The sequence below is a fragment of the Diadema setosum genome, chromosome 1, assembly GCF_964275005.1.
Source record: "Diadema setosum chromosome 1, eeDiaSeto1, whole genome shotgun sequence".
NCBI classification, from domain to species: domain Eukaryota; kingdom Metazoa; phylum Echinodermata; class Echinoidea; order Diadematoida; family Diadematidae; genus Diadema; species Diadema setosum.
This window is the reverse complement of record NC_092685.1, coordinates 41,880,942-41,900,578: the sequence shown is the minus strand read 5'-3', so window position 1 is coordinate 41,900,578 and position 19,637 is coordinate 41,880,942. Positions and strand designations below refer to the sequence as shown.

The following is a 19,637-nucleotide window of genomic DNA, read 5'->3' as shown; positions in this document are numbered from 1 at the left end:
ATGCTCATGTACTTGTACATCTATTCATATTCCACCTAACAAAACAATGTCAGGAGAGACCTGATGAAATACTAATGGACATTGCTACATGGCCCTACTAAGCTGGATCAGACTGACATGTTACGGGGTCAAGAACACTAACCATCACAGTGATAAATGGTTGACTAAGATGACTAAAATTCACATGCTAATTCATGTGTAACATTTAACAAACAAAATAAACGCAATCCCCAGAGGTAAACGTATGATGACAACATACTAACTTTTGTAATAAAGCTACCCCGCATGAGAGAGAGGGCATAATTAAATATCTGTGGTAGAGAAATATTGCAATGCATCCAAAAGAGTCAGCTACAATTTGTAAATCTTTAATAGTGGATGGAAGCCTGTCAAATGATAACAACAATCAGGAGGAAGAAATCAAACTCGACTTTTATCACAGCAAAACTGATCAACAAAAGAGCATCACTTGCAGACAATCTGTACTCAGCAGATATACGTGACAGAGGATGGACTACAACGTGTGATAGCATTTGAGGGATGTCATTCAAAAAAGAAGATGAGAGCGATAGAAGAAACCCCTAGGGGAATTTGACTCCTGTGTGTGACAAGTTGATCACATTTCAGACAGGAGAACAAACAAAAAAAGAAAGAAAGAAAGAAAAAGAAAACAGTGAGTAAAGAGAGAGAGACTTTGAATAATAGAGCTGAGCTCTCTCACACTCCACGAAGGCATAATTTGTGCTTTTCATTCAAACCCAAACCTGGGAAAATAGATTTGATGCCTCAGAGAATGACAATACGAAGACATCCTGGCGGGAGATGATGAGGAGGGGGAAAAAAAAAAAAAACTGAATTATTCAGGGAAAATTGGGTCAAGAAATGGATTGAAGGATACCAAACAACCTGGCTGACAAAGAAGCATGCAGAGAAAAAAAAAACCTCTCCACAAATTTTACACGGGAGAGTGACATGATTTGATATCGTTTTCCTTCATGGTGATGAAAAGGTAGAGTCGATGAGTTGGAAAACTTATCTGAATTTTCAGCTTTCACACTCTCCATCTTTGAAATTCTTGTGTTGGTAATTCCATACAGTTGCTGGTAATGCACTGTTGTTGTTTTTTGCCCTACAAATTTCCTGTTTTCCCATTTAATGATGACTGCCTATTCAATTACAAAATACTGATGGAATAAAACGTGTGACATTTCATCGCATCCATACAAATCTATTCAATAAATGTCACTCATGCCCTAAAACTGTACAAATTACAACCACTTTCTCTTTCCTTTTTTTTTAAACTGTCAATACGGAGTTTGAAATCGCTAGAGTTGCCCATAAATGACAGCATTTTAAAATCTCTACCTGATCAAACCTTTTCACTGGTACAGTGAACTTTAAAATGGAAATAAACTGATAAAAACACTAGAGTGTCCATTTCTTCCACAAAAGTCATGTTGCTTTCGTTGAATTCAAGGAATGTTTTCATGTTTTGTATTATTTCCATGTCTGTGAAATTATTAATGTTGTTTACAGTTCTTTTTTGTTGTTGTCAAGATAATGAACACACCATCACATTCTATAAACCGGGGAATGCGTCTTTTGCTCCTGATACATTTGTATTTCCAATGGTAAAGAGCATCATTCTATGTTAGGCATAAACAATCGCCCCTTCCTCATGATCATCTATGACATGGTAACATCAACTGTTTACCACTGGGAACAGTTTAATCTGTGATTCTTTCCACAGACATTATCTCCTGAATTCATTTAAACCAAAATGTGCATTGACTTTCGACAATGAAGTCCCACTGCATGAGTAACAAAGAGGTATTCAAATCAAAGATCTCCCCTATATTTACTATAATAAGCAGTGCAATACGCTCCATACACTATGATAATGCTAAATGGTGTTAATTTCTCTGGGCTGAATGCAGATGAAATTTAAACTCTAGTGCTATGCCTTGTAAGCATTTAGGAAGACCTCCAATAAACACACTTTGGAAAGGAGGAATATATGAAATCTGAACAACTTATCAATGTCAGTGTATTGAAGTGAATTCATCTGAGATGCAACTATCTAAATCCCAGATTAAACACTGACATGAGAATGTGATAGGAACAGATACTAGACATAAATGCTGTAAGCTACCAATTTACAAATTGCCTTTTGAATCAATTATAGTATGGGATGTGTGTACACAAATACATAATACATGTACTGTAAACCTCACGTAGTCAGACACATACATGTACATGGTTGGAGAGGTTACAATGGCATAATAGATACAAAGTTTGGTATCTCTTCCTACCTGTCTGGTGTGATAGCTTGAGGAGGGCTGTCCCTGGTAGACCACACCCCTGGGCCTGGCCAGGGGAGGAATGCGCTGTACCTGCTGCTTGTTGCTGGGAAGTCCATAAGCATCCTGGGGACACAAAATAAATGAAGTTGTGACTTTGAGACCAGGAAAAACATTACATCACAGTTTCCATAGACATATACTTTCTATTTCACTAGGGTACACTATTGCAGCTCACTCCAAGCACTCCCATCTGTCTACTTTATTCATCTTTGAGTATTTAAACTACTGTTTTAATGTATGCACTACTGTATCACGCAACTGCTTTGACATCCTACACGTGTACACACATAATACAATAAATTGAAGCATACCATACATGTATATGACACCCTACAATGTAGCATGATTCTTGTTACTCAGTTGGTTGACGGCTAAACACACGAAATTCACTGAAAAGTACCTGTGCACAGTGCACAAACAGAGTAAAGCAGTTATGTATTTGTTTGTTTGTTTACTTCTTAAAGCACACAATGACATTACTAACCATGTGCTCTAGTACATGTACATGTAGTGGCTCTTCACCAATCCTGCAGTTTCTCATTAACCTTGCCAGGGCTTCGAAAACACCTGTTTATGTCCGCCCAAGGCCTTGTGTTAAAGCGAAAGTGAATGAAGATTTTGTATTTGGTGATAGATGCGATAATCTATTCAACAAGGTGAGGCTGAGATAAACAATCTGATCATCTCACCTTTCACCTTCAGCGAACTATTGTGCCATCTCACCTGTGACCATTCACAATTTGAACAAATTTGTCAGAGGATACAACTGTATCTGGTGAGATCAAGATCAAGTTATTGAGTCTTCAGTTTAAAGGGAAATTCCAGCCCAGTTAAAAGTTTCTCTAAAAGGAAAGGGTAAAATTTCATAAGCACAGCAGTGAAAATTTGATCAAAGTTGGATAAAACGTACTGAGTAGGAGAGGTTATGAAATTGTGAAGTTTTGCTCATTTTTGCAAAACAGTTTTCTTGACATTGTTATGGAGGAGCTGATGATGTCATCACCTCACAATTTTCCATTGATTGTATACAAACAATTGACAAAAATTCATTTTTTTTTTGGCTATATTCTGTAAAATGTGATATCATTCCTGGCTGAGTAACTTCATAATAATGATCACTCAAATACTAAGATTTTAGAACGGGGGACAAATTCAAAACCTGGAAATTTCAAGATTTTGTACATGGCAAATTGTGAGGGGATGACATCAACTCACTCATTTGCATATATACAATATTCATATTAACTGTACACAAAGTGCTTTGTGAAAATCAGTGAAACTTTACAATTTCATAACTTCCTTAATCAAATCCAAATTTGATCAAGTCTTTGCCAAATATGCTTTAGATTTCACTCCTGCCTTATCAAATTAACTTTTAACAGCTCACTGAAATTCCCCTCTAAGGGAAAGTTATGTATCCTGGATGAGTGACACACAATTCAACATTACGTTCATTGTAATGCCTACAATATCTTTAGTGCCAAAGGTACTGACTGAACAGGCAAACAAACCTTTATTCACAGTCCATCATGAATACAAAGATACACACATACACATACTCTTAATTGCTCCATATTCCTTTATGACCCCAATTGAGTGCATATCAAATAAAGACGCAAACTTGATAAGTGCACCAATGCACACATTTCTTTGACATTTGAAGTGTTCCAGTATCAAATGGGTTTGAAGTTCTGATTGTTCATGCAATCAAACCATTTTAAGGGGGGTTATTTTTGCTGGTGTTTTTTTTTTTTGTTTTTTGTTTTTGTTTTTTTTGATGCATCAGAGATGAAGGAATACTTTAAGTGAACTTTTGACCGTGCAGCTTTCATATGTCACCTAGAGTGAAATACATTTGGCAATTATGACTGCTATGTAAACTGAAACTGTGATAATTGCTCAAACAAGTCAATATCCCTCAGGGTATGTTGTCAACATGCAAGAGTACTCATATACCGGGTTTAAACTGACATACGTGTAGCTTTGATCAACTTTGAACATGTCGAAAAAGATGGCGGCGCACACTAATGCGTGAACACGTGTGGATTTTCGTGCCCTGAATTTATTTCAATTTTAGTCTTAATACTGCTATTTTTTACATCGTATGGACAGTTGTGAACGCAAGAATGGACCCAACCTCCAGCCCGGCGAAGAAAAAGGTAAAAACAGGCACACTTTCTGATGTTTCTGTGATTCCAAACGAAAACTTGAGTGCACCTACAGCGATGCCGGACGATGAAGAACAAGCCCCGGCATGGGCCCGGGCGTTTGAAGCCCGTATGCACGCTAGATTTGAGCAGCTGGCTGCGGATTGCCGAAACAGCCACGGCCTTCTCGAGCATGAGATTGGCGAGGTATCTGACAAAGTAAGCAAACTGGAAATTGCATTAGCTAAGGCAGAAGAGAAAATCGACGACCTAGAAAACCGCTCGCGGAGATCTAACATTGTTATTTTCAATCTGCCAGAAACGGAAGGAGATGATGCCCATGAGGCTAGCGCGAGTTTGAAATCAGTGAAGCTCCTACTTGCTGAGGCCAAGATCAACATAAACATTGAAGACGAGACCTCCAGAATCCATCGCACACCTACATACCGTAGCAACCAGAAGAACTCTCGCCCTCGCCCTATTCATATCGGGTTCAACAGTTATCGTGTAAAAGAACGAGTCAAGAAGGAGCTGATAAAGTTTGTTTCAAGCCCAGACCAGAGATGCAGAAAGATCTTTGTCAACGATGATATGTCTAAGCGGGTGTTGGACCAAAGAAAGGCTCAGCTGACCAAGTTCAAAGCTCTCAAGGAAAAAGGCTTCAAGCCTTTTTTTATCTACCCAGCCATTCTGAAGGCGAGAGATTCTTCGGGCAGGATCGTAACACCAACGGCAAATACCGACGTTCCCAGAGGAAGTTAAACAAGGTGTCTTGTTTCATGCTTCAGGAGCACCAGATCGGATTTTTTTTTTTTTCATATTCGCTGTTGTATGCTTTTTAAACTGTTTTTCGTGATTATAAAGGCATCTCAGGATGGAAGTCCAGTTAGAGACATGTGGAAGATCTGGTACACAAGAAGAATATCAACATTAACTACTGATAACTGATATACTGTTGCAGAATATACTGAACCAATGTTACTTCTTGAGAGAAAAAAAGGAGAGAAAGCCGATTTGAAAACTCCAAGACTTTATTCCATTTTCTGGTAATGTTGTCTGCACTTGGCTGCATTATTGTTTGCAAGCATTTTATTTCATTCTGATCTAGTTCTAATTGATATCGTTTGTTTCACTGTATACAAAGTAGAATTAGTGGTACAGTAGTTAGTAACTTGTATAATGGGTGTGTTTTGTTGTTATTTTAGTTTAGTACTGGTTAAAGAGAAGAAGTCAATACAATTGATTATACATTACACTCATAATAGATTCTTATTATTTTTTCAAATGTTATTATCATTTTAATATTTTTTTTTCAAATTTTTGATCTTTAAGAATAAGATCTTCATAATGCAAGTTTGTTGTAAAAGATTTTATTGGTGTATTTTAAAGTAAAATACCCCTTTTTTTCTTCCGTTGATATCTTTACTGTGGAAAGCTAAATAAGGTAAACTTATTTTTATTTTATTTGGAATAGTAATTACATTTAATTAATATAACTTATGTGGATTCCATTACGTTGTTAGCAGAAAAAAAAAGGAAAGAATTTTTTTTTTTTCTTTGAGGGGGGACCTGAATGGTTGTAGTATTGACTGTTCATATGATATATTTTGTATTTCATTTTTATTTTGTACCAATTCATATGTAATATAAAGGGCACGATTATGATATGTGTTTACGCCCCCATGCGCCGGTGGCCATTGAGGCCACTCCAAAAGTTGCACTTTTGGCCCGGGCCGTTTCACAATTTGAGGCCCGGTGCCACCCTATCTTGTGCACCCATCCTTTTGTTTGTTTTTTTTCCAATTGTTTTTCTTTTTTTAATCATACCACTTTTTTCTAATCTCACAGCAGCCGCAAGTATTAGTATTCAGTATGTTTTTGTATCTCATAATTTTAATTTGTTGGCAGTTATTTTGTCTCAGGTGCTCTTGCTCTCAAACTTATTGAAAGTCCTGTATAAAGGTAATAAGAAATGGACTGTTTCCCCCACATTACAAATATGGATTTAAAACTTGCAACATTTAATTGCAGGGGAATTCAAGATCATGTAAAAAGACGCAAAATTTTTCATTATTTAAGATCCATTGAGAGTGATATAATTTTTCTTCAGGAAACCCACTCTTCAAAATCGGATGAACAATTTTGGATGCAACAATGGGGTGAAAAATCATGGTTTTCCAGCCATTCTTCAAACAGTAGAGGTGTAGCCATTCTAATTCGAAATAGGGTTTCATTGGTCCTTGACTCTTCTTACATTGACCCTAATGGAAGATACCTCATTATATCTGCTAGTATTAATGAAGTTCCTTTAGTTTTAGTAAATTTGTACGGTCCAAATAATGATGACCCCAATTTTTTTCTTGAAGTCTTTAACAAAGTAGACCAATTTAAATACGCTTCTATTATATGTGCTGGGGATTTTAATGCTGTTTTAGGCCATCTGGACTATCAAGGGGGTAGGGACACCCACTCTAATGTCAAATCAAGTGAAATGTTAACAACACTTATGGAAGAATTTAATCTCTGTGATATTTGGCGTACTTTTAATCCAAACCTTAAACAATACACCAGACATCAAAAAAATCCTAAAGTGTTATCCAGGATTGATTATATTCTTGTTTCTGATAACTTTGTTACTAATTGTTCGCAATCAAAAATAAGTCCAGGTATTCAATCTGACCATTCCCTCGTTACATTAAAGTTTAAAGGTGCCCAACCACTAAGGGGTCCAGGATTTTGGAAATTGAACTGTCAGTATTTACACAAAGATTCAGATTTTTGTACAATCATTAGGGACAACATTGAAGAATTTAAACTTATTAATTTTAAAAGTAATTGTAATCCAAATATTTTATGGGATGCGCTTAAATGTACCATTACCGGCATATGTATAGAATACTGTGCACGTAAAAAGAAAGAAAAGAATTTCGTAAAAAGAGAACTTCTGCGGGAAATAGAGGAGGTAGAAAAAAAATTGAGTGTTGACTTAAATGATGATGAGCTTCTTAATGAGAAGGATTTTTTAAACCAAGCCTTAAATGATATTTTGGATGAAGAAACCAAAGGTTTAATTATTCGCTCGCGCATTCGTTGGATTGAAGAAGGGGAAAAAAGTTCAAAATATTTTTGTAATTTAGAAAAGAGGTCTGGAGAGAAGAAAAGTATTTTTAAATTAAAGAATGATGATGATGAGATTATTGTTAAGCAGGACACTATATTGGAAGAAATTTATTCATTTTATCAGCTCTTATACTCAAAACAATGTGATAACAATTTAGGTGATGAAAAAGATGTTTTTTTAAATTCTATTGAAATTCCCCAATTAAATGAAGTTGATAAGGATTTTCTTGATAAACCACTTTCAAAGAAGGAATTGTATGACACAATTACCTCAATGAAACATAACAGGTCACCAGGTTTGGATGGGCTACCCATAGAATTTTATATCGTGTTTTGGAAAGACATTTCTGATTTACTTTTAGATTCGTTTAATTTTTCCCTGCAGAATGGACTAATGTCTAGTTCACAAAGAAATGGAGTCATTACTTTGATTCCCAAAAAAGATAAAGATCATTCCTTTTTGAAAAACTTCAGACCAATTTCTCTTTTAACAGTAGACTATAAAATTTTAGCCAAAACTTTAGCAAATCGTTTAAAAAAATGTCTCTCGGATTTGATCCATCCAGATCAATCTGGTTTTTTAAAAGGAAGGAATATTGGAAATAACATTCGCTTAATTATTGATATAATAGAATATACAGATTTAAAGCAAATTCCTGGAGCAATTCTTCTCCTTGATATTCAGAAAGCTTTTGACAGTGTTTCGCATGATTACTTGTATCGGGTAATGAGAAAGTTTAATTTTAGTGATAAATTTATTGATTGGATAAAGGTATTTTACTCAGGTAGGAAAAGCTATGTTTCAAATTACGGACATTTGACTACACCAATAAATATGGAACGAGGTATTTTCCAAGGGTGTCCTATATCCCCATACCTGTTTTTGTTGGTTATCGAGTCTATGGCTCTTGCTATTAGACAAAACCTAAATATTAAAGGTATCCCAGTGGGCGAAAATGATTTGAAAATTTCTTTGCTAGCAGATGACTCTACTTGTTTCATTGACGGTTCACAAAACTCGTTTAAATCACTTTTTGATACTATTGGTTCATTTTCTGAGAGTTCTGGCTGTAAGCTTAACATCTCTAAATCAGAAGCAATTTGGATTGGTTCTTTAAAGGGTTCTCAAAAATTTCCATTTTCGGAGAAAGGTCTTAAATGGAATAAGTCTACTTTTAAAACTCTGGGTATTCATTTTTCTTTGAACATAAGTAATCTGTATGATCTTAACCACAAGACAAAGCTTAAATCCATTGAAAATATTTTGAATTGTTGGCGTGTAAGAAATTTATCTCTGGTCGGGAAGATCTGTGTTATAAAGACCCTATTGCTGCCTCAACTTCTGTATTATTTTTCGGTATTATGTATAAAAATACCAAAGAAATTTTTTAGACAAATAAACGCAATACTATATAAATTTATATGGAGTGGTGGAAGTGATAGGGTCAAAAGACACCTCTTGTGTAATGATTACTCTTTGGGTGGTTTAAAAATGATTGATCCATACATGTTTTCGATTGCACAAAAAATGACATGGGTCAAAATGCTTCTTGATGATAACTATCAAAGTATATGGAAATTTATTGAATTATGTATTTTAGATGATTTTAGTGGTAGAAAAGATATATTGTGGAAAGCACATCCCCCTGCATGTATTTTGAACAAATTAGGCTCAAGTCAATTAGCCGAATCTCTTCAAACATGGTACATTTTTAGAGAAAAAATTGTTAAAGATGAATTTAATACAGCTTTTTCTGCAATTGGTTCTTGTCAATGCATTTGGTTTAACAGAAGTATTCGTTCAAAATCCAAACAATACTTCTTGTATGAAGATTGGTTAGACAAAGGTATTGTCTTTATAAGTGATCTACTCAACCCTCCCCATCCAGGTTATAAATTATTTGAAGAACTGATTTTGGATTACGATATTAGCAAAAAGGACAGGCGGAAATACAATTTTTTATTGAAAAATATCCCAAAAGATTGGTTTGTTTCCTCTGATTTAACTCCAGACAAAATATTTGAGGAAATTAAAGCAAAACTTTTAAAGACTCAAAAAATTCCAAAGTTCGCTTACAGTATAATACAAGAAACATGTTATCCAGAAAGACAGACTGTATTTTGGAGTGACCTCCAAGAGTCCGAAGAAATCAATTGGGAAAAGGTTCATGTGAACAACTTTTTATGTACCATAAATACACGTATTCGATCTTTTTATTTTAAGCTATTTCACAGAGCTATAGGTTTGAATAACTTTCTATATAAAATTAAAAGAAAAGATTCTCCCAATTGCTCATTTTGTAAGAATGCCCCTGAAACCTATATTCATATTTTTGTTCAATGTCCTTCAGTTCAACCCATTTGGGAGGATACTCTTAAAGCTATCTCTCAGAAAATCAATAAGCCACTAAATGTTTCATTATTTGAACAAATGTTTGGTTTTGATTCTGATAAATTTTTGACATATCTTTTTCTTTTACTTAAATATTATGTTTATATTTGTAAATTTCAAAATAAACCACCAAGCTTTAAAGGTTATAAATCGTATGTCATAGCCAACAAGGAGCTTGAGTATAATATTGCTAAAAGAAATAACAAACTTTCGATTCATTTCAGGAAATGGAGATTTGATCTGTAAATAGTATTTTTAGTTTTGCAGACGACATCTCACATGGGTCTGTATGAGTAGTTTTAACCTTGGCATGTTTTGATGGTATACAATGTGTATGTATTTTACATGTTTCTGCAGAATCAGCCATAATTTTGTATTATGTATAATTCAAGAAGTTGGTTATTTTATCTGTTCTGTGGAATTGGGTGATTCAAAAGCTTTTTTGGTTTTTAAGGCTACATTGCCCATACAGGTCTGTGGATGATGTTTTATGGGACATTGTATTAATTTGTTAAACAGGAAAGCTTAATTGCTATTGTCAAATACATGTAGCCATGTATTCGTATCTTTATCTATACATTGAAAAACCCCTCATCTTCAATAAGTTATATATATTTTTTTTAATGTAACACAATTTTTCATATTCTTAGTACAAATTGTACATATTCTGTATGTGTCATGTTAGTGACACTTAATGTGGATGGGGTACAAATTTTCATGAGACAGAAGGACTGCCTTAATTTTCCCTTACTAGTAAGTTAGATTACTACTAGTATACTGTACTAGGATTGTAGGTACATGGATGTTGAGATATTTTATCATTTGTTAAACCTGAAAGAATGTTATGTACAATAGTACATACATGTACTTATTTGGGTTTTGTATGAGTATTATGCAAAATTTGTTTACATGGTTTATGCTGTTTTAGGTTGTCTTCCATTCCAGCGAGTCACATACAGTTTATACTGCCAGCAGGTTTCGGGAATGACTCCGGCTTTCCGTTGGCGGCCTTGTGTGCCTGCTGGGTGGGTTTGCTGCTCTCTCTATTCCGGCCTAACCCGATCGGCTCTGTGAGCAGATTCCATTTTGTATATTGATTATTGTGTGTGGGTATGCATGTTCGCGTAAGTGTATGAAGAAAGAAGGGTCGAGTAAAGAGTATCGTAACTGTGGGTGGATGATTTGTCATGTTTAACTAAAAATGTAACACTCGAATAAAGAATGGAGTCTGCCGGGGGCCCGAATTGGTGCTGGTGGATTGAGCGGCGGTCCGGCTGGCATGTTCGCGGGCTTGTCGGCGGTTTGCTTGGGACATCTCTCGTAATCCTACATTATTTTGCTTTAAGATGATTTGTGAAAATGGGTGACAACTGCTATTTGTGAAATACTTGGTATGGCTGCTTTTTTGTTTTGTTTTGTTTTGTTTTGTTTTATTTTTATTTTTATTTTTATTTTTTGCTTTGATTGTTTTAATGTTATGTATGATTTGTTTTTGAAAATCAATAAAAAAAAAAAACAAAAAAAAAAAACAAAAAAAAAAAAAACTTTGAACATGTCACGTATGGATACTTGCTCAATTAATGGTGCGATAATGGCAAAAACACTATATAACGGTGTTAAACACTGTTTTCTTCCCCTTACAATATGTTGACACATACAAAATTCAAGCTGTGCTACTATGAAGCATTGCTTCCTTCAGTAACTGCAAAATTAGAGGGGATGGTTCCTTATTATGCACTACATATAAGTGTCTTGGAAATGAGCATTCAATGATGAATTGAAAGCTGCTACTGAATGTTGCAGGTTAAAAGCCTCCTGGGCCTGCAGTGCTGTCTTTGACAATGCTGTGGATGTCACCTAAATATCACCAACTTCAAGAGTTACAAGGTGTACATATGGTTCAAGACCTACGGTGTAAAGATGGGCCATTCCTTTTGCATGCAAATTTTTGAAAAATTGGTGAGAACACTTAGGTATTGAAGATAACTCTACTTTGAAACCTCCTGTAAATTTTGAACTCAAGAGGGTTTTTATTTGTTTACTTAAATTGACTGTTAGGATTTGAATAATTTTTTCGTACTACAAAAAATTTACAAATCTAAACTACTAGTTTAGTTTTACAGACCTGTGTGATGCACTTATGTAGTTCATCTAAGTGCTGTGTTGTTATTTGCCATCGATAACAAAGTAAGAGAAGCTAGTGAATTCTTCTTTTCTGACAGCTTTAACATGCATATTTTTTGTTCGAAGTATAAGTATCATATTACAACCACAGGAGGATTAATGTATGCAGCTGTGCCTAGTACACAGAATATGTTACGGTGAGCATTTGGTGCATTATTTGAATTTTAACGGCTAACAACCTTCAGATTTCACAGAAATGTTATAGCTTTACAATAGTCTGGTCATTCTGGTGGAATATATCATGTTCTTTGCTATTTGGGAAGGAATGCAAAAAGAATGCAGTATCCAAACTGCACCAAAAAAAAAAAAAAAAAAAAAAAAACCAACAACATAAAAAGCAAGAATTCAAAGTCCAAGACATACACTTGTACAAAAACACACATTTGGACCCAGACACAACCATCTGCATGCCAAATGTATCATGATCACCCACATCATATATTAATAAACCAGAGCTGCTATCTTAAAACTGCATTGCTATTGCACACACCAGCTGTGAAGTTGGCTTTCTCAGGGTTAATCGAAGAGCTGCAAGTTTAGAAGTGACTGACAGGCAGCAGACAGACCAGAGAGGTAGCAATGTTTGGAATCCTGCAGAGGAGGCCAACTCCATGAAAATATTTCCAGACAGACAATGTCAAATGCCTGCCACTTTTTCTTCACTGCCAAGTCTTCCGCGTCCAGTTCCCACGATATCAACAAGACACTCTGCAGTGTCTGTAGGTACATCAAAATCCAGTCCTATTAAACACACACTGGTATTTCAAAATGCGTGGATCATCTAGCTGTTACCTTTTTCTGTTATCATTATCTGGTATCAGTTGTACTACCTGTAATCCACTAAAAGAAACTCTTTAAGCATCACAACACACCGACTTTAATACCGGGAAATGCTTCAGTATACAAATGATGCACAGGATAGAGTGTGTTAGTGTAGGCGTGGTGCACTCGAGGGTATTTACAATTGTGAAACATGCACGAGGCGAAGCCGAGTGCATGTTGCACTACATTGTAATACCCGAGAGTGAGCTACGCCTCCACTAACGCCACGAAATAATCCTGTGCATCATTTGTTTTATAAAATGGGTCGAAAATTCGAAAACTAACATCATTTTTCAGCGTTTTTCACGTACCTTTGTGGGTCAAGACGTCCGAAGATGTTCGTCCCAAACATTTACGCACGTCGCACTCGCGGAAGTCCCGCACATACAGTAATGGGGGGTTGGGTTTCCGGACAATTAAGTTCCCGCATGAAAACTTACTTATTTTACAATATGCACCCTTTACCTTAAAGACTTGATATAGACTCCTCATATAGGCCTACTAGACAACATACTCTGAAAACGGCGTGAGAATTAACCTGCTAAATCGTTGGATTTGCTCTTCAAAGTGACTCCATGTACGCGTCCGGTCCCATAACGCTTGGTCTACTGTACTGTACAAAGTGTACGTATATACGTACGTACGCCACACATGTCATGTTATGCACAAGGGAAGACAAACCAGCGATTTTTTTTTCCGTAACCCTAACGCGTCGAAATTGCCAATTGTGGCACTTGAGCAAAGACTATCAGAGTACTAGTTGGTTGCGATACTTGTGTTGCTTTCTTGTATACAGTCAGACCGCAACGCTGCTGTTAATGAGCTCAAATCAAAAATTTATCGTACGCGCAGGTTTTTGCGCATGTCCTTCTCAACACCCGAGATTTTGCGAGATAATTCAGAGACAAAATGCATGGTCTACGAGATTCATTTATTGACGACATGAAGATCTACTCTCCGTGACTAATTGACATGATTTGTGAATATTTGATATTAATCAGACTTTTTAATGCTTATATCATGTGAAATAAACTTATGATACCGTTATTCTTATCACCGCATCCTACTGACATTTTTCAAAACGATCCTAGAACATATTATGACAAGGCTTTCTATTTATTGATCACCCGACCCGTTCCAAAGTTGAATCAACTCATTACTGATATCCAACGTTCTAGAGATTCTTGTTATAATAGCACAGTAAGAACTGAATTGGTCCCTCGCTTAGAAAACTATAAAAATTGAAAGTCTCGTCGAGTGAAAATCGTGGAGTGGCAATTTGAGATACATGCATAATCATGCGCTCCCACGGTATCATTAGTTAAATCACTCAGCGATGTATACAGTGGAATTAGATGGAATAATTATTGTAATTCACAATAGAGATCCCCAAAGAACTATGTGTGCACAATAAGTTTTTGATCTTTTATTATTGATTAATAATGAGCCATTCGTCAATGCAACAGTTACTGCTAGCTGAGTAAACAAAGTCCAAGCCAAAGTTGAGCTGTCGATCAGAGTGGAGCGTTGTTCTTGTTGTTGACGTGGAGATCTTATCCCGAGCGCGTATACATACATCGTGCGCGCGCACACACACACTCATAGGGTCCTACACTTTTATCTGCACACAGAGTATTACTGTATGTACAGCACACGTTTACTGTCCTTCTGCGCTGACCAACTGTTTCAACTCTCCACTCAGAGGGAATTAACCAATCAGAAACGCGTATTCGCGGCAAACTGAAATCTCGTCAAAAATTAACTGTACAACGCAATGATTTATTCGATCACCTGACCCGTTCCAATAATCAGTCCACATGAAGTCATCATATTTCCATGGTATGATATTTCCTTTTTCATTTCATACCTCTTCGATTTTGGTCCACGTTTATTTCATTGTTCTAATGTACCCCCTAAGAAAAATGAAAAATATGCAAATTTTATGTTTTATATTTTCCTTGTTCAGTATATTTTATATGTCACAACCTTTCATGTAGTCGGATGTCATCAAAGTACAACTTTTCAGCTTTTTATCGATGTATTAATCAGGAAGATTGGTAATGTCGTTTAGATTTACAGGGACTCTAAAAATAATGGTGTTCCAGCTCATTACGTATTCATGTCCGCAAGGTCCATGCATACGCGTACGATAAATGAGAAGGCTTTTCAGGGTGTTGCGGTCTGACTGTATACAGTACCATGGTCCTCTGCCAACCACAGAATCAGATTAGAATGTGAGAATGGCACGCCGCCTTGTGAACTGTCATAACAACGGCTTTGTGTGTGTGTGTGTGTGTGTGTGTGTGTGTGTGTGTGTGTGTGTTCTGTATATGTGCGTGTTTCCATTTCGCCATCGGCATCGCGTTCTGCTTTGCCGTCTGCTGGTATTCCTGTGGTTTTGTTCGCCGTCTGCTGACACTTTCCCTTTTGTCTCGCAAGACTTGCGTTGTTAATGATAATAATAAATATCATTTATAAAGCGCTTATTACAATGTTTCTAAGCGCTGAGCGTCTCGATGAAACATTAGAAAAGAGAAATTTAGTCATGGAGTACAAGATGCAAACTCGAAGTTTTCATCAATATCTTGCAAAAGTAAATTGGAAATCTAAGCTTGGAATGAATTATGATATAAGTATTATATAGGCCTATGTAGGCGTACAACTGCAGCAATTGCTATTGTTAACTTTGATCATGTTTATTAAGCCACGCAGAATCAGATTTGAAGTGAACATTATGTCTAATTGGGTAACATGAATACACTACTTGGTTAATTTGGGTTTATACTTCTCCAAACTCACGATGATTGTGCTTTAAAAAGAAATGATTCAGAAAGGCGTAGTATAGGCTCCTTTTTAGTTCAGGTTCATGTAGATCAAGATATGATTAAATTCTCATGCACTAACATCCAAGATGAAGATGGGGGGGGGGGTAGAGAAGCTGGGGGAGAGTAATCATTGATTTCGATCGATAAAATCTCTATATTGATATATTAATTAAATCAGCTTTATAAAGGCATTTTGAAACAGCATTTATAAAGCAAACAGCAACTCATTTTCGTTTAAAATTCTAATATCACGTACGGTTTGAATTGATCTATCAATATAAATATATAGGTCTATATTTTTGGATGTTCACTTTATCATTGCCAACCCTATAGTTCTCCTCATCAAGTGCCTCGTTACCTCTACCAAAACGACCATCAGTGAAGGAAACCCAAACCCAAAGAGAAATGTGGATTGAGTGAAAGCACATCAGTGACAGTTAAAGGAAAATCGCACAATATTGTAAAAGATGCAAAAGTTATGCATTTTTAACGTTTTGATGTTGGTACAACTGGATATGGGGATACTTGAGTTCATGATATTATGTGTGGACAACAACATAAAGAAAATATAAAGAAAATCATAAAACATGTTTTCACTTTTCTTGCGTAATGAAAGAACATTTGACTATAAAAACCGCTTTCAGAAAGTAGGGGGAATGATTACTGCCTTTAACATAACTTATGTCAGTATCAGTTAAGTTGCTGGAATGTGTAATTTTCATGAAAAATGATTTCTTTGTAGAATTCTCTTCATGTTTTCTTTACATTGCTGTCCACACATGACGTCATGGACTCTAGTAGTCTCCTTATCCAGTGATTACAACACCAAAACTAGAAAAATGAATAATTTTTGCATCGGTTGTCGGATTTTCCTCAAACTTTTACTAATGTTGCTGCGTTCACTCAATCCATATTTCTCTTTTGGGTTTTGGTTTCCTTTAATATCAAGCAATCATCACGACCATCATTGCTTCAATTAGATTATAAAACTGAGGGATCGATCACAGAAAAGAGTTCTGTGGGATCGACCATAAACATCATTACTATCATTTCACAACTGGATATCATCTTATCATCATCATCATCACCATGATTGCTACTCGTATTACCATCGCATACATATTTCCACAAGCAATTATATCCTCCACCATATTGCACTATCAATATTTTTTTTTCATGTCACCAATCCATCAACAACTTCACGAAATCTCTTGCATATTTTCAGCTTCATCATTATCATCAGTCTAAAAAGCATTGCGACTATCAATATATCCTACTCGATCCCTCCTTTAGTGCCCACATGGCCTACCACCCTTATTGTAAGTCGATTCAATGAAATGATGAAGATAATTCATGATTGAATATTAAAACACTGATTTGTTTGTTTGTTTGTTTGTAAGAACACTAACCGCATTCACACGTGTTAGCTGGTTACCGAGCGCGCTCCAAAACTCGAGTTCTTGTTATACTCGTAACTTTTTATGAAACTTCATGATCGATAATATTATAGAAACAATCAACTGGCATTAACTGGTATCAGATTCCCATGTGCAGGTGGGTTCATGAGTTTATGAGTAATAATACACATTTGTGGAAGCGACTTGAAATGATCGTTTTATAATGTGTTGTTATTTGGCACAAAATTAATTAATTTCATTTATTCTAATGGTGAAGGATAACCAAAAGAAAATTAATCTACACGATATTAGCCAAATTTAAGGTCTTTTCATTAAGCTGGAACATCAAGCATCTGTTCATAGAGTCACAGACGCTACTTACGCGTTTTTATGATATGCATTTATAGGAAACTGATATACGTTAAACGATGATAGCCATCATATTATGGTCACCTATATAGCTCCATACCAAGCCTGGACAAAAGTACGGAATCTATCAGCAATGTTGCAATGTGTGTGTGTGTGTGTGTGTGTGTGTGTGTGTGTTTTCTTTGCACCGAACACTCGAGGGCGGGCGCCTGAAAGTGCAATGATTGCACCTTCCATGCACTTTGTGTGTGTGAGTCTTTGTGTGTATGTGCGAGTGCGTGCAATGTGTGTTTGTGTGTTTATGTGTCAGAGCTACCAAGTCTCACGCATTCTGCGTGAGACTCAAGCATTTAGGGCCTGTCTCACGATCTCACGCAGGGCACCCATTTTTCTCACGCATCGGGTGAAGTCTGCAATTTGTGCCAAAAATAAGGAGTATAGCTCAAAGGATTCAAGTGATAGTTGCAATTGAAGGTATATTTCCCTTTTGTCTTTCAAAATTAGTAAAAAATAGTCACTTAAGTATGCACCAGATCGCATCATTAAGAGCTAAAAATTCAAAAAAGCTCCCTACCATGGGAGGGGTGACACCCTCCTCGTTTGCGCGCGCATGCGCGCGAGCGCCAAAACGCCGAGTCATGAAAATCTCACTCATAAAAGTTTTTTGAACTTGGCATCTCTGATGTGTTTGTGTGGGTGTGGTGTGCAGTATATCGTTTATCGTAACTGACTTGCAAAGTTTTGTGTATGCTAACGTAAAAAACGTATGATAATCAAGAGTTATTCTGAAAGAAATTGAAATCGAGGTCACAGCTGGTCGTTGTTCACGTCTGAAAAAGTAAACATTCTGGTCATAATCATTAAAGTGTCAGAAATTGTGCACTCTATTGTTAAAAAATGTTTGTTATTCAAACTTCAGCGTGTTTTATGAACACATATTTATATATTTCAAGATTGAGCCTGCTGTGACCTAGTTTAGTAACCATGTCATAAAGCATTACAAATTTTTCCCCTTAAACGTGATACAACAGTGCTAGCAACTATATATGAATAGGTGGTAGACGTAGATGTAAGGCTTAGGACATTTGCAGGAGTAGGGTAGGTTAGATTTTTATCATGATTGTACCTTGAGGTGCTCACAAGCGCTTTATTAGATCTTAAACTGAAATACTGATAAACCAACTGGCCACGACTTCAAAATGACGTCAAAATCACGTCCATTTCCCTTGTTCTTGAAGAAAAGGCGTCTTTCAGATGTATTCCTTGTTTTCTTTTCCAATATACGTTAAAAAGTCATGAATTGACGTGTAAACGACGTGCTCATGACGTTCTGACGTACATCTTGTTTTTAGAATTGTGATTTACACGTCATTAAGACGACTCTTATATGACCACCAATGACGTCTTTTGGACAACTTCCATTTGAGCAAAAATACGACATATTGACGTCAGTTTGAAACGTTTATATGACATCCAGTATCTTTGTTTATTTTCTAAAAGATTTTTTTTGACGTCAGTCTCGTCTTTAAATTAGTAATTTACACGTCTTTATGACGTATTTGTATAACAACCCAGACGTCAGAAAGACGTCACAAATATGTCGTCTTTTAGACGTCATCCATTAGAGCAGAAATACGACTTTCTGGCATCAGTTTAAGACGTCTAAATGATGTCTGCTTTCTTTGCTTATTTACGTTAAACAAACGACAATTATTGCGCCTTTCTGAAGTCTAAATAATGACGTCATTTTTATATCTTCCATTTGAACAAAAAATCGTCTTATTGTTGACAGCTTCGACGTCTTTCTGACGACAGTAATGACGTGAAAATGTCGTCATTCTGACGACAGTATGTCGCATAGCAAACTGATATAACTCTATAAAACTCTATAATTAGTAGGCCTAACTATATGACGTTATAAAGATGTCGAAAAACTTACGTAAACATAACGTTAATATGTTGCTTATATATAATAACGTCATAAATACGTCGCAAAACAACGTAAATTTAACGTCATA

At 36.0% G+C, this 19,637-nt stretch overlaps 2 protein-coding genes across 2 annotated transcripts in view; one reads left to right on the top strand and one right to left on the bottom strand.

The window, feature by feature from the left end:
* Positions 1–19,637, bottom strand: part of LOC140236172 (uncharacterized) — a 45,820-nt gene that overhangs the window by 15,856 nt on the left and 10,327 nt on the right. Inside the window, exon 3 of the mRNA XM_072316149.1 lies at positions 2,313–2,426. Coding sequence (XP_072172250.1) covers positions 2,313–2,426 — 114 coding nt within the window. The remainder of the gene's footprint in view (positions 1–2,312; positions 2,427–19,637) is intronic.
* Positions 8,466–10,507, top strand: LOC140236160 (uncharacterized). The gene has a single exon (XM_072316131.1). It carries the CDS (start codon positions 8,466–8,468, stop codon positions 10,266–10,268), a length of 1,803 nt encoding a protein of 600 aa, XP_072172232.1. The 3' UTR covers positions 10,269–10,507.